This window comes from Aspergillus puulaauensis, chromosome 4, assembly GCF_016861865.1.
Source record: "Aspergillus puulaauensis MK2 DNA, chromosome 4, nearly complete sequence".
Taxonomy (NCBI): Eukaryota; Fungi; Ascomycota; class Eurotiomycetes; order Eurotiales; family Aspergillaceae; genus Aspergillus; species Aspergillus puulaauensis.
This window is the reverse complement of record NC_054860.1, coordinates 2,850,719-2,863,136: the sequence shown is the minus strand read 5'-3', so window position 1 is coordinate 2,863,136 and position 12,418 is coordinate 2,850,719. Positions and strand designations below refer to the sequence as shown.

The 12,418-nt window shown below is 50.0% G+C and overlaps 3 protein-coding genes across 3 annotated transcripts; all 3 read left to right on the top strand.

Annotated features, from left to right (window-relative positions):
• Window positions 1-909: 909 nt before the first annotated feature.
• On the top strand, window positions 910-3,774 carry APUU_41140A (non-specific serine/threonine protein kinase; the record flags this gene model as incomplete). Its single annotated transcript, XM_041704290.1, has 4 exons — window positions 910-992; window positions 1,065-1,182; window positions 1,239-1,386; window positions 1,439-3,774. The coding sequence occupies 4 exons, from the start codon at window positions 910-912 to the stop codon at window positions 3,772-3,774; spliced, it is 2,685 nt and encodes an 894-aa protein (XP_041556890.1).
• Window positions 3,775-4,880: 1,106 nt separating this feature from the next.
• rtt106 (putative negative regulator of DNA transposition (Rtt106)) lies at window positions 4,881-6,451 on the top strand (the record flags this gene model as incomplete). Its single annotated transcript, XM_041704289.1, has 4 exons — window positions 4,881-5,016; window positions 5,078-5,419; window positions 5,479-5,835; window positions 5,895-6,451. 4 exons carry the CDS (start codon window positions 4,881-4,883, stop codon window positions 6,449-6,451), a joined length of 1,392 nt encoding a protein of 463 aa, XP_041556889.1.
• Window positions 6,452-8,696: 2,245 nt separating this feature from the next.
• YCK1 (casein kinase I) lies at window positions 8,697-10,254 on the top strand (the record flags this gene model as incomplete). The annotated part of the gene is made up of 5 exons (XM_041704288.1): window positions 8,697-8,825; window positions 8,882-8,951; window positions 9,003-9,151; window positions 9,211-9,616; window positions 9,674-10,254. 5 exons carry the CDS (start codon window positions 8,697-8,699, stop codon window positions 10,252-10,254), a joined length of 1,335 nt encoding a protein of 444 aa, XP_041556888.1.
• Window positions 10,255-12,418: the final 2,164 nt, after the last annotated feature.

Genomic DNA, 12,418 nt, shown 5'->3' with positions numbered 1-12,418 from the left:
CCTCTCCTTTCTCGTAGGCAAGCATCATTACTACTGGTCCTCATTGCACTACTGAACCTCCCAGTAGTGTATTAAAATGCGATTTCGTCAAGGTCGCGGAATATCAATCGGCTGCGCGGTTCCCGACCTCCGATAAGAGCATTCAAGCCATTTCCTCATAGCTCATAGATCGTAATCTTAATTTAACAATGACAGAAACGGCCCACGTTTTCCACCAATCTTGACGATGGTTAAATTAAAGTAGAAACCGTTGTTGATGCTGTCGTTAGCTACGGTTTTGTAAGCGTCTCATCTCGTCCATCCTAAGGTCCGTTCTTAATACTATTCTTCCCCTCAGTAGCACGGAGCTTGAATCTTCCCTCACGCGCGCCCGCCTTTCCTTATGTTCGATTCCTGTCGGCCTTTTCGACTGTATAATTCTTAATATACTCTGTGCTGTGCAGATTCAGCTACATTTACCGTGCTTTTCGCCCGGTTCCGGCCACCGCGCTGGTTCCTGTTCCTGTTTCCCCATTCCACGGGCTTCCGCAAAAAAAAAAGTCATCCTAGGCCGACGGCGGCCCCAACCTCGTTGTCCGCCACATATTTGTCTTCGGATCGAATCGCGGCGAAAATCACCTCCTTGACCTCGTCCGAACTGCTCATAAGAATTCCATCTTTTGTTTCCGCCCTCCTCTGCCGCTTGATCGCCCCTCGCCTTCCGGACTCGCCACCGTTTGACCTTGTTGCCCGCCCCTTCGAACAACATCTCGCCCACCAAAACATACACCTCATTTGGGTTCCGCCTCTCCATCGTTGAATGGCAACCTTAAAATAATTCGCAATCGATCGGTGAGCCAATACTCTCACACGTCACAGACATATCCTCCGCGGACTTCCTCAGGGTAGGCCGAGGTTCCCTCGAGACACATGCCGCCTCCCAGAACAAGAGCGGAGGTTCAAGCCCAGAAACAAAAGGAGAAGCTTGCCCAGTCCTACAATGAGTTACTAAAGTAAGATTCACCTACATTTACTCCTATCGCGCCTTCGCAAGACTGCCACTAACCACGTTTCTCACCACTTAGAGAGTTCTCCTCGAAAGACCTCCGACATGTTGGAAACTATACACTGGGCAGATTGATTGGAAAGGGCTCCTTTGGAAAGGTTTACCTTGCTTCGCATAAACTTACCAACCACTCAAAGGTACGCTATTGCCTTGATTTCGATCAGCCGTCGAGGACTTCGCTGATTACGTGTAGGTCGTGCTCAAGTCGTCGGACAAGGAGGATACAAACCTAGCTCGAGAGATCCATCACCATCGCCAATTTCTCCATCCTCATATTGCGCGGCTTTATGAAGTTATTGTGACTGAAAAGCTTGTTTGGCTGGTTCTTGAATATTGTCCAGGTATGGTCCGCATTTGGATGACTCGGCCGTTGAACCATCTAATACGTACTAGGTGACGAGCTGTACAATTACCTTCTACGGAATGGTCCGCTACCCATCGACAAGGTTAAAAAGATCTTCACCCAGCTCGTTGGAGCCGTATCTTACGTCCACAGCAAGTCGTGCGTTCACCGAGATCTGAAGCTAGAGAACATCCTCCTGGACAAGCACGAAAATGTGAAGCTCTGTGATTTCGGTTTCACTAGGGAATATGAAGGCAAAGCGAGCTATCTTCAAACTTTCTGCGGCACCGTATGCTACAGCGCGCCTGAAATGCTAAAGGCTGAAAAATACGCCGGGGAAAGGGTGGATGTTTGGAGCTTGGGCATTATACTCTACGCACTCATTGGAGGAGAGCTTCCCTTCGATGACGATGACGACCAGGTTACCAAGTCGCGGATCCTGAGCGAAGAGCCGGCCTTCAATGACAAATTTCCCGACGATGCCAAGGCACTCATCAACTTGCTTCTTTCAAAACGACCTCTTCTTCGTCCTAGTTTGAACGACGTTCTAGCACATTCATTTCTTTCTGAGCATGCTCCGGAGCAGCTAGCAATCCTGAAGCTTCCTCGTCCACCGCCATTTTCGACGTCCTTGGAAAAGACTACCTTACAACGGATGAAAAGCGCAGGAATTAATGTCGACGAGGTGATGAATAGTGTGCTTTCTCAACGTTGTGACGCCCTAGCTGGTTGGTGGGCTCTTTTAATTGAGAAAGAGCAACGGAAAGAAGCCAAGAGAGAACGGAAACGGAGAGAGCGAGATGCGGAAGCAAAGAATATCCGACGTCTGAGTGCAGCGAGCAGTCGCCTCGAAAAAATATCGGCTGCACTAGTTGAAGTGGATGAAGAGGGTCATTCATCTGTTCCGGTTCATGAGCGTGGTCGTAGGGATCGCCGAAGCTTGCCTTCGCAGCTCGCTGTTCCTGAGCTGCCAATGCTTCCAGAGCCACCTCTACAGACCCCTCCGCTCCCCACACCAACCCCTCCTCCAGTCGACAAAGACTCAATCCGCTCCAATAGCTCCACCCGCCGTCGCCCCCCCGTGCCACCGCCCAAGGATCGAAGGCGCTCACGTCCAAGCGCATTGCATGTTAGCGCATCTCAGCCAGAGTTGGCACAGCATGGTGGAATTTTCAGACGCCGTACCAATCGCCGCCAGTACCCCATTATCAGTCAGTTGGCTTCATTGAAGCATTGGTTTGTGGAATCTGCGAAAAGGGCGAAGTCACCCCATCCAAAGTCGTCGGGTGGGACATCATCTCGCAAGTTTCTCTCTGAGAAGCTGAGTCCTGCAAAAGGCCAGGAGGGGACGAAAAAGACTACCTTGACAACTTCAACTCCGAGCCAGCCAAATGAACTCACGACCCCAACCCAGATAAAGCGTGCATCCAATGCAAGCAGTCTGGCCCCAAGTAGCGCATCTTACCCAAATCGTCGCCACTCTTACCCTCGGCAACCCCGGCCAGTAAGTACCAGCCATGCGAGCCATCGGAACTCATTATCCCCATCGCCGATCACTCCGAGGGGCTCGTATCGGCGATCTTCAGCTGGCCTACGAGGTCGCAAATCAACATCTTCATCAGTCTCGTCCATTCGGAGCATCCACCATGGTCACTCCCATTCGAAAGCTTCGTCAATATCCTCCAACAGTATCGGCTCTGCATCAACACCAACGGCTCGGGCTGCGAAGTCTCCTCACACCTCGGTCAAGGTGCTTCCTACGACCCCCGGTGCATCGGCGCGCTTTCCTTCCAACATCCGGCTGGTTCGGAATCCCAACAATGGGCTCCGAGACGCGGATGATTCCGACATTATAGCTAATTCGTCATTCAACGAAGCCGCCCCTGCGCCGATGTTGTATTCTCCGTCCTCCAGCCTTGTTTTTGCACGGCGGAAAAGGACCACCTTCAAGGGCCCAATGGTACACACAGCTAATTTGATGGCGTCCGGTGGAATGGGCGCATCAGAATATCCAAACGGAGAAGCCAGTGCTGACGGGCCTTCCCTTAAAGCTGCTCGACCAGCGACACGGAAGAGCCAAATCATTGAGGAAGAAGAGGACGCAGAGGACGAATACGAAGAAGTTGATACCTTTACTGGAACGGAGGAAGAGCCAGCTTCGCCCATTGGCATGGCTAGCTCAGAGCACCAAAACTCCGACAATCCACCCGGACGCAACCAACCTATTCTTGAGCCTGCTCCCGAACTTGACTCAAGTCCTCTTCGGCCTCCGCGCTCCTCCTCACTCAGAGCAAAGTCCCTCGACCCCATAGTCGGGTCAAGCAATGCTGACAAAACTGCTATGAATTCATCTCCGAAATCAGTGGTGTCCGGGAAACGCATTTGAATCCCACTGACGAAACTCCGACTGCGAAATAGAGCCTCATGCGCCCCAAGTACTCCGTCAGTGTTGTTAGCCATTCGTTTTGCACTATATACCCCCTTTGCGGCTATTTTTTTTCTTCTTGTTTTTTCCTCCTTGCATTTATGAACTGCACAAATGATAATGGGCCCGCCTTTCCCAAACACGTTGATAATACATGTCTCTCATTATTTGCTTTTTTTTCCTGCCTCTTGTTTTGCGCTTCATCATTGGGGCCAGTACATGGCCTCCGCCACCATATACCCCTCGGTTTCCTCGTTGTATTCTATCATCGGATTTTGAACATCTCAGTGTGTACCCATGTACTAGTGCCTACCTTCTCACTTGTCTTATTTCTGGAGGTTCCTATGTCCTCTTCCAGGCCGTGATTCCAAGCATACCTGTTTCCCTATATCTGTGCAAGCAATGCCGCTCAAGGCTGGTCCTAGAGAAGGCACAAGGCATGACAACTGTAGTAATTTATCTGTTTATTCTGCTGTTTACATAGATTTAGATCTGGGCCTTTGGTTTTCATTTGAATATACTACGCGGATATTTTCTAGCCATTGATGTTATAGAGACTTTGAGCGGAGAATGGTGAATACCTCGGAATGAAAAAAGAGTAAATCAAGCCATCCAGAGCTCGCAAGAGTCATCAGCCTTGGTGCTATGTAGCCTTTGGCCTTTCAGTAAATGGCGTGTCGTTGACCTCATCAGAGGTACCTGCCTAGGAAGACGGCTAGGTGTTAAAGCGGCAAGGGATTCTTGGGCGATGTCGAGCGTGGCATAGATTGCGGGCTGCTTTCCAGGTCAAATAACTTAGGCAAAAGATACACAGAGTATTAACCTCTCTGGCTCCATTTATTTGAGCGAATAAACGAGTGTTATCCTCCAAACAACTTGCAGGCCCCTAGGCGTTTGCTGGAGCTGTCTTTCTCCTTCATCCATTCATCCATCCGTATCCCTTTTTCTTTCTTTCTCTTTGCTTAACCTAATTTTCAGTCGTATATAACTGCACCACACCGTATACGTATCTTTATCCATTCCACCTCAACAGGCGCTCAGTTTGCATCCGGGCGCCATCTGCCAACATGGCTTTCGCCACGATAAACTCCGCACCTCCGACACATAGTATTCCCCCAGCACAAACACACAACCCAATCCCAGCAATTGAAGATGCCTTTGGCGCCGAACCCGCGCTGAAGAAGCGAGTTTACGATGCGATTGGTGCGTAACTTTCTCCCAAACACGCATCCCAACAACATGATCTAATTTTGTCCTTTTCCAGGGTCAACCCCTCAATATGTCCCTCTTTTTGAAGATATCGCTCGGTATACCTCCAGCCTACGGACGAGAAGTGCGAACCCCGTTCAACCCATCGAAGTTGTCAACAACGACGGGCCGGTCGCCAAAAAACGGAAGATCGAGAATGGTGCTACTGGAGCTGGGACTCAATCGCTGGCCGATCTGAAAACACACAAGGCTCTACAGTTCTACATGCAGGATGTATCTTTCGCGATTCCGCAGAGGAAAAAGTTGACGCTGGAGCTCACGGCAGGGAACAAGTATCTGCGGGCTCGGAACCAGACATCCAAGGAAGTGGAATTTGGTATTCCGCTGGATAGAATTCGTATGATAATCTCCCGGTTTTTTTTTCTCTCTGGGTTTAAACCTGCTAATGCTGTGCAGAACATGTTTTGTGTCTCCCCGTCCCCGAAAAGAACCAGAAACAATTCAACTTTTGCATCATTCCCCAGTTTGCCGATGGAATAAACCCTCCTCCTGAAGGCGAACCTACGCCCGAGACAATTGTGTGGACGGTCAACGATGGGCCTGCTAAATCTGCGTTTTCGGGACAGGGCCAGCAGATTGGCAATGGAGAAGGCGAGACGGCTGAAAATCTTGTTCGCAAAGTGCTGAATGATAATCTGTCGCATATACAAGTTGTGCGCCCGAATGCGCAGGAGTTTGCCAGCGCGATACCGGAGGCACATCGGAAGGGAGAAAAGGCGTACCATGTCAAGGCATTCCGCGGTAGCAAAGATGGTACGAAGCTCTTGCAGAATTCGTTGGTGAGGACACTGACTGATTTCATTCGCGCTTAGGTTATCTATTTCTCCTGTCTACAGGGATATTCTTCGGTTTCAAGAAACCGTTGCTTTTCTTTGCATTCGAGAACATTGATTCGATTTCTTATACCTCTGTGCTCCAACGAACTTTCAACCTGAATGTCGTGGCGCGCGCTATCGGCAGCGAGGAGACGCAGGAATTTGAATTATCCATGATCGACCAGGCGGATTTCTCTGGTATTGATACGTATATCAAAACACACGGCCTACAAGACGCCAGTCTCGCGGATGCTCGACGCGCGAAACGCTACAATATCAACGGCGCGAAGACGGAAGAAAACACCGAGGCTGACGCGCAAGACGCCGAGGAAAGTGAACTACAAAAGGCGCAGCGCGAGATGGAAGACCAAGAAGACGAGGATGAAGAGGATTACAACCCCGGCAGCGATGGCGAGAGCGAAGGAAGCGGCTCTAGTAGTGAGGAAGACGGTGACGAGGACGAAGGTCAAGAAGATGCGGATGCCGAGGACGAGAACATAGTGGCGGACGAGCTCGGGAGCGAAGCGGAAAACGTCCCGGAGGATGAGTTGTAAATTGTAAATGACAGTGTACGTGTATATGCATGAGGTGTATGTTGTCAGCTCTTTATCATGCTGCTATACTAGATTCAGCCTTAGAGCCTATAGGCATGTTCGAAGCTTATCAATCCGCTGGCAGGGTCCTGCTCTTAGCTTGTCACACATATTGAGTTCATCGTTGGCCGTTGATGGGCTCATCCAATCCATATCTATGGGCCGTGAGCGGTATCCACGAAGTCTAACAATGGCAACGAGTCATCGACCCGTCCAGGGCGCAAGGAGCCACAGCGGCAACAATCAATGGGCGGCGACGCCGGCAAGCTAACATCTCTACTCCATACACCACCCGTTGGAAGGCAGTTTCAAACTCAGAGAAGTCAAAAACTCCAAAACCAGAGCCCAATCGGGCGCTCCATCAAACAGTGGGTCAGTTCCTGTAGACGTGTCAGATGGAGAACCAAAGCCCTGCGGAGAGGATGTAGGGGAGCGATGTACCATGTATGTGTCTGTATGCAACTGGGGGGGATTGAGGCAGGTACGCCTGTCAATTTCGCAATGTACCTGTCAATGGGATAGTCCAGGACAACCCGCGATCAATAATTCAATCAGGGCACCAGGGACGGGAATCAAGATTAACTATGGAGACCCGACGGGCGATGATGCCAAACGACCGTCAGTCTCCGGATGTCGGTGACCATTTATTACCAGGGAAGGACTAAACCACCACTAAAATAGCACGAGATTACGACCCCTAGCAGTATCGTCTGGTAACGGGCGTTCCACGGCGAATCTGGCCATTTTGAGTGCAGCTCTCACTGGTCAGGGGCAGCGTGCTAAGAAAAGAAAAAAACTCGTCTCCAGGTGTCAAAGGGTCGAAGCTGTCCAGGTGCACTGCTGAGTTTTCCGAGTTTGGTCCCGATCGTAATTAGCAGATTGACGCATTCCAATCTGAGTCAATTCAGTAGTTAAGGTTCTCCTGTGAATCTGTGATAGTCACCACAGTAACCCGTGGACAGCACAGATCCAGCAATCCCTTACACTGGCTGGACTCCAGGAGAATAATGGCTTGAACTGATCATCCGCCAGGCAGAGCGATTATTCCTGACAACCGAGAGCTTATTGCCAAGATCGTCGTCAACTGGGCTAATTGGAGAAAAGCTTCTGGTCCAGCCAACACCGCTTGTCCGCTTTTCGCTCAACGCCGACAGGGCACTGCCGGCGACAAAACGAATTGTTTGATCCTGTCGTTGCCAACACATTCTTCTCTCTGTCGTAAAATTTGACGCGGTCAAAGGGTGCTCCTTAATTGTCAGAGTGACAACGGTCGCTCGCGTACAATATAAATTATAGACTGTTAAAATTGTAGCTGCAATACCCCTGCAGGGCAAATTGATTGATACCTAGTACCAAAGTTACCGTACGGCGCGAGAAAACCAGGGCAAAGCAGCGCAACCCGGTCGGGTACTGATGTCTCGCCCGTACCAATGTCCACGGCAGCATCCCGGTCATCCTCATTCCTCTCCTGCTCTCGCTCTCGCCTCTCGCCCTTTCGCCTCTCCCTCACGGATTCTCTTGTGTCTCCGCCTCGTTTTCCTTTTCCTGCATCGGTCGTCTGAGGTCTCCTCTCCCCCTACCCACTCACCGTCCTCCGTCGATCTCCATCGACCTCCCTCTTCTGCTTCTCGGCTTCTCCTCTCTTCCCTTCACACCTACCTCTCCTCTCCTTATCCGCCTCCGGCCTCTATCCAACCACTGCCAGCTGCAGTTTTCCACTGCCGCGCAGTTGGTGCAGATTTCTGGGAGCTTCCTCCTTTCAGAGTCTGACACTCGTCTTTACTCTCCGTCCTGGGGAATTGTTATCCGACACCTCGACCGCACCCTGAATCGAGACCTCGATCCGACTCCCGAAAGAGTCCTCGATTAGCTTCACCGACCTCTCCCGTTTCATCGGCTTTGTTTCTCTTCGATTTCGTTATCGAGTATACCTCGCGTTACCGGTCGTTGTTCGCTTTCGGTGTCGCCGAATCCCTGTCTCTTATACCACCTACACTTTGGATTGTTGCATGAATGGTATAGCAGAGTATATCTCGGACGTCTCTGTAAGGCATACCTCTGATCCATATTCCTATTTAATATCGTCGGTGTGGTCTGGTTTGTTTTCTTCTCTAACAATACCCAGCCTTCACGTGTTTGCCGCCCGTCGAGTCTCCCGCACGTTGTCCGTCGTTAAGGTCTCCCGGCTCGCATCGCCCGCGCAGACATGGCTTCCTCATCGTCCAATGTAGTGGGTGTCCACTACAGAGTAGGAAAGAAAATTGGCGAGGGTTCTTTTGGTGTGATTTTCGAGGGGACAAATCTGTTGAACAACCAGCAAGTTGCTATTAAATTTGTGAGTTTGTTTCGTTCGGCTTCCGATATAAGGGGCTCAATGGCTAATGGTACCAGGAACCTCGGAAAAGTGATGCTCCCCAGTTACGAGATGAATATCGGACTTACAAGATCTTGGTTGGATGCCGTAAGTCTTTATCTACGAGTCGATGAGGGATCAGGTAACTGACTTGACTAGCTGGCATCCCCAATGTCTACTACTTTGGCCAGGAGGGTCTGCATAATATCCTCGTGATCGACTTGCTCGGTCCTAGTCTCGAGGACCTCTTCGACCACTGCAATCGACGATTCTCCGTCAAGACCGTGGTTATGGTTGCCAAACAAATGGTAAGCTTTTTTTTTGCCCTCTACTTTTATTCCCAAATCCTCCTTTTTAACATCAATAGCTCTCCCGCGTTCAAACTATCCACGAAAAGAACCTGATCTACCGTGATATCAAACCAGACAACTTCCTCATCGGTCGCCCGAACTCGAAGGCCGCCAATGTAATTCACGTCGTTGACTTTGGAATGGCCAAGCAATATCGGGATCCTAAAACGAAGCAACATATCCCATACCGTGAGCGGAAGTCGCTGTCCGGTACAGCGCGCTACATGAGTATCAACACCCATCTGGGACGCGAGCAGTCACGACGAGACGACCTTGAGGCCTTGGGCCATGTGTTTATGTACTTCCTCCGAGGTGGCCTGCCGTGGCAGGGGCTGAAGGCTGCCACCAACAAGCAAAAGTATGAAAAGATCGGGGAGAAGAAGCAGACTACCGCGATCAAGGAGCTCTGCGAAGGATTTCCAGGTGGGTTCTTACCATACCATTGTTGAACCTAACTTTGAACATGCTGATGGGGTTTAGAAGAATTCAACAAATACCTGAGTTATGTGCGCAACCTTGGTTTCGAAGATACACCCGACTACGACTACCTGCGGGATCTGCTCACCCAAGCTCTCAAGAACGCTGGGGAAGTCGAAGACGGCGAGTACGACTGGATGAAACTGAACAACGGTAGAGGATGGGAGTACAAGTCATATTCGTCTCAGCAGGCCCTCCACAACTCAGCCCTTCCTACCTCTGCCAGGGACCTCCATGGTCAGCAAATCCGCAACAGCCAAAGGCCCGGCGTGACCGCAGACCGTTTAAACGCCGCGCAGCCCCCGCCCCCCTCTCCAGCGAAACCCGGAGTCGGGAAGACGCGCGAGCAGCAAAACGTCCGAGGCGGCATCCCGCCGAAACGCCAGAGCGGGGGGTTCGACGCGACACCAGCAGCGTCGACAGTGGCGCAGTTCCAAAACTCAAACGCAAATATCTCGGGTCGAGTCGGCAGCCCAGCGAACCCGTCGAAAACTCAGCCAGCCCAGGGAGCCCAGCAGGCGAGCAATGAGCCGCAGCCCACCTTTGTTCAAAAGGTGATGAAAGCATTATGCTGCGGTAGGTGATCGTTCTACTCCCCTCAAATGTGTCACGCCTGCTCATCTAAGTGAAGGTTGAAAGGTTGACACCTGTTCTGAGTACGAATCTGTAATTCTACATAATATCCTTGTCATGTTGGGTTTCGGGCCCGCATTCCTTGTCTTGTTTAGGGAGGGTTGGAGGGCGCCATGGTCTATACTGTCATAGCTCGACTCGTCGCCGTTTTTTCTTGCCGAGCCGAGGATAGGGGAAACTCTCGCGGATCCTAGTGGCAGATGGACACTATGTGGAATGGGGTGGATATATCTTCTCTATGTTTCTCACCGACAAGCGCGTTGAGCAATCGCTCCACCCTCCTTGTTTCGTTACCCTATTCATCAAAGGCCCTTGGATTCTGACGCGGGCTGGACCTCTCGGAGCGGACCCTCCTTCACCTTCTACATATTCTCGTCATTATGCTCCCCCTACACTACACTCGTTATGGTGCTACGGCTTTTGGAACGGCGAATTTGAGCTTTTTGTTTCTGCGTCTTCTGGTTGTCTCTATTCGTGCACTGCTTTGTCCCGCATTTCTGGCATGAGCCATTTAATTCTAGATTTCGTCTTGTTTCTGAGTATATGACCATCGCACGAGTTCCTGACAATTCTCGACAGCGAGTCACCTTGATATTACCATTGCGGTTATCCCGCAACTTTGACCGATCGTTGGGGTGAGGCTAATGATGGCAGAGAGGCGTTTTTGGCATCCGATGGATACAAGCTCGTGCGTTATCAGGGTAGTCCGCCTATCTATGTGGCATTTTTAGCATATAAATGTTTTCCTATGCCCTGTCAATGCCTGCAGGATTGTTCTCATCAACCAAGGAGTTTGCAAAGGGTTCTGCTTCGCTTCACTTCTGCTCTGTTCCTGTTTGTCTAGCAGTACCATTTACGCAGCCTTGTCTTGTTTCTCAGCTCTGCTATTGTACTTTCTGCTACATCTCGTTGTCGCCTGTCTTGTTCAATTCTAAGAGCGCATCTCGAAGAGTAACTTACCTACCGGACTTTCTCTGTCCTCTCTGCCCATTCTCGTGTTAAGTAGGCTTTTGTTCTTTTAGTTGACACTAATATCTACTCTACTGTTTACGCTTGTACATTGGCTAGCGCGGCGAGGCGGTTGGTTAGTTTTATGTTTCGCGGTCTTGTCCGGTATATATGGGGTGGGGTGGGGGCATTGTATAGAGTAATTAATGTCAGTTATACATATTTCCGCTCAGGATTGGACTTGCGATACGATACGCAGAGCTATCAAGTAATGTGCTTTCAATATTGATCTTTGTAGAACTCTAGGTGAAATAGTACGATATCTACATGGTCTCGTGTATGAAGTCCAACAGTTAATGTTTATCTAGATGGGAAACGGTGATAATATACCATCGCCAATATATTTGCTGCCACTCTTGTCACGAATGGGAAGGTGGGTAGCATTTTTGCCGCTGTGGAATATATATATTCAAACTAGCATTACCCAGATGGTGTTGTAGATATATATATAGTGTACCAAGCAAGACACAGGATGGCATCAAGCAGACGGGCTTCGGACCAAACCTTCGCCTATGCCTGACCAGTTAGTTGTTGAAAGTACGTGGTGTTTTACGTTGCGTTTTTTTTTTTTTGGAATGAGAGTGTTAGATGGCCTAGATGTGCTCATCCCACGGGGTTTATTTAAGCAGTATACGTCCGGATTTTAGTAGAGATGTACAAAATATATACAACTGATACTTAGTAATTGAACGAAACTGGGATTAGAGCGAGAATATGTATGACAATCTGCTTGCTGCGCATAGGAGCGGCGTCGAGTAAGTAGTACTACCCGCCAACAGCCTTCGGAGATTCTAGGTAGTTAATGATATTTACCTTTTACCCTGGACCCGAGATCAAGAGGGCCGATTCTGCCAGGCCATACCAACCTTCTTTTCCCGGCCGGTATAGTTCAAAGTCAAACAGATGGCTGTGTTTATTCCGGCGCCACTTGGTCTTAACCCCCCCGAGACCGCATGAGGGCACATGCAGTTGCCCGATTGCCAAAAAGTGTCGCTTGGCTTGCAATAATTGCAGTGTTTCCATTGTTACCAGGAAATTAGTAATTGGCGTAAGCTGACGGATCGGACGGAGGCATTGCAACGACAAACAATCAGACACATGGCCCTC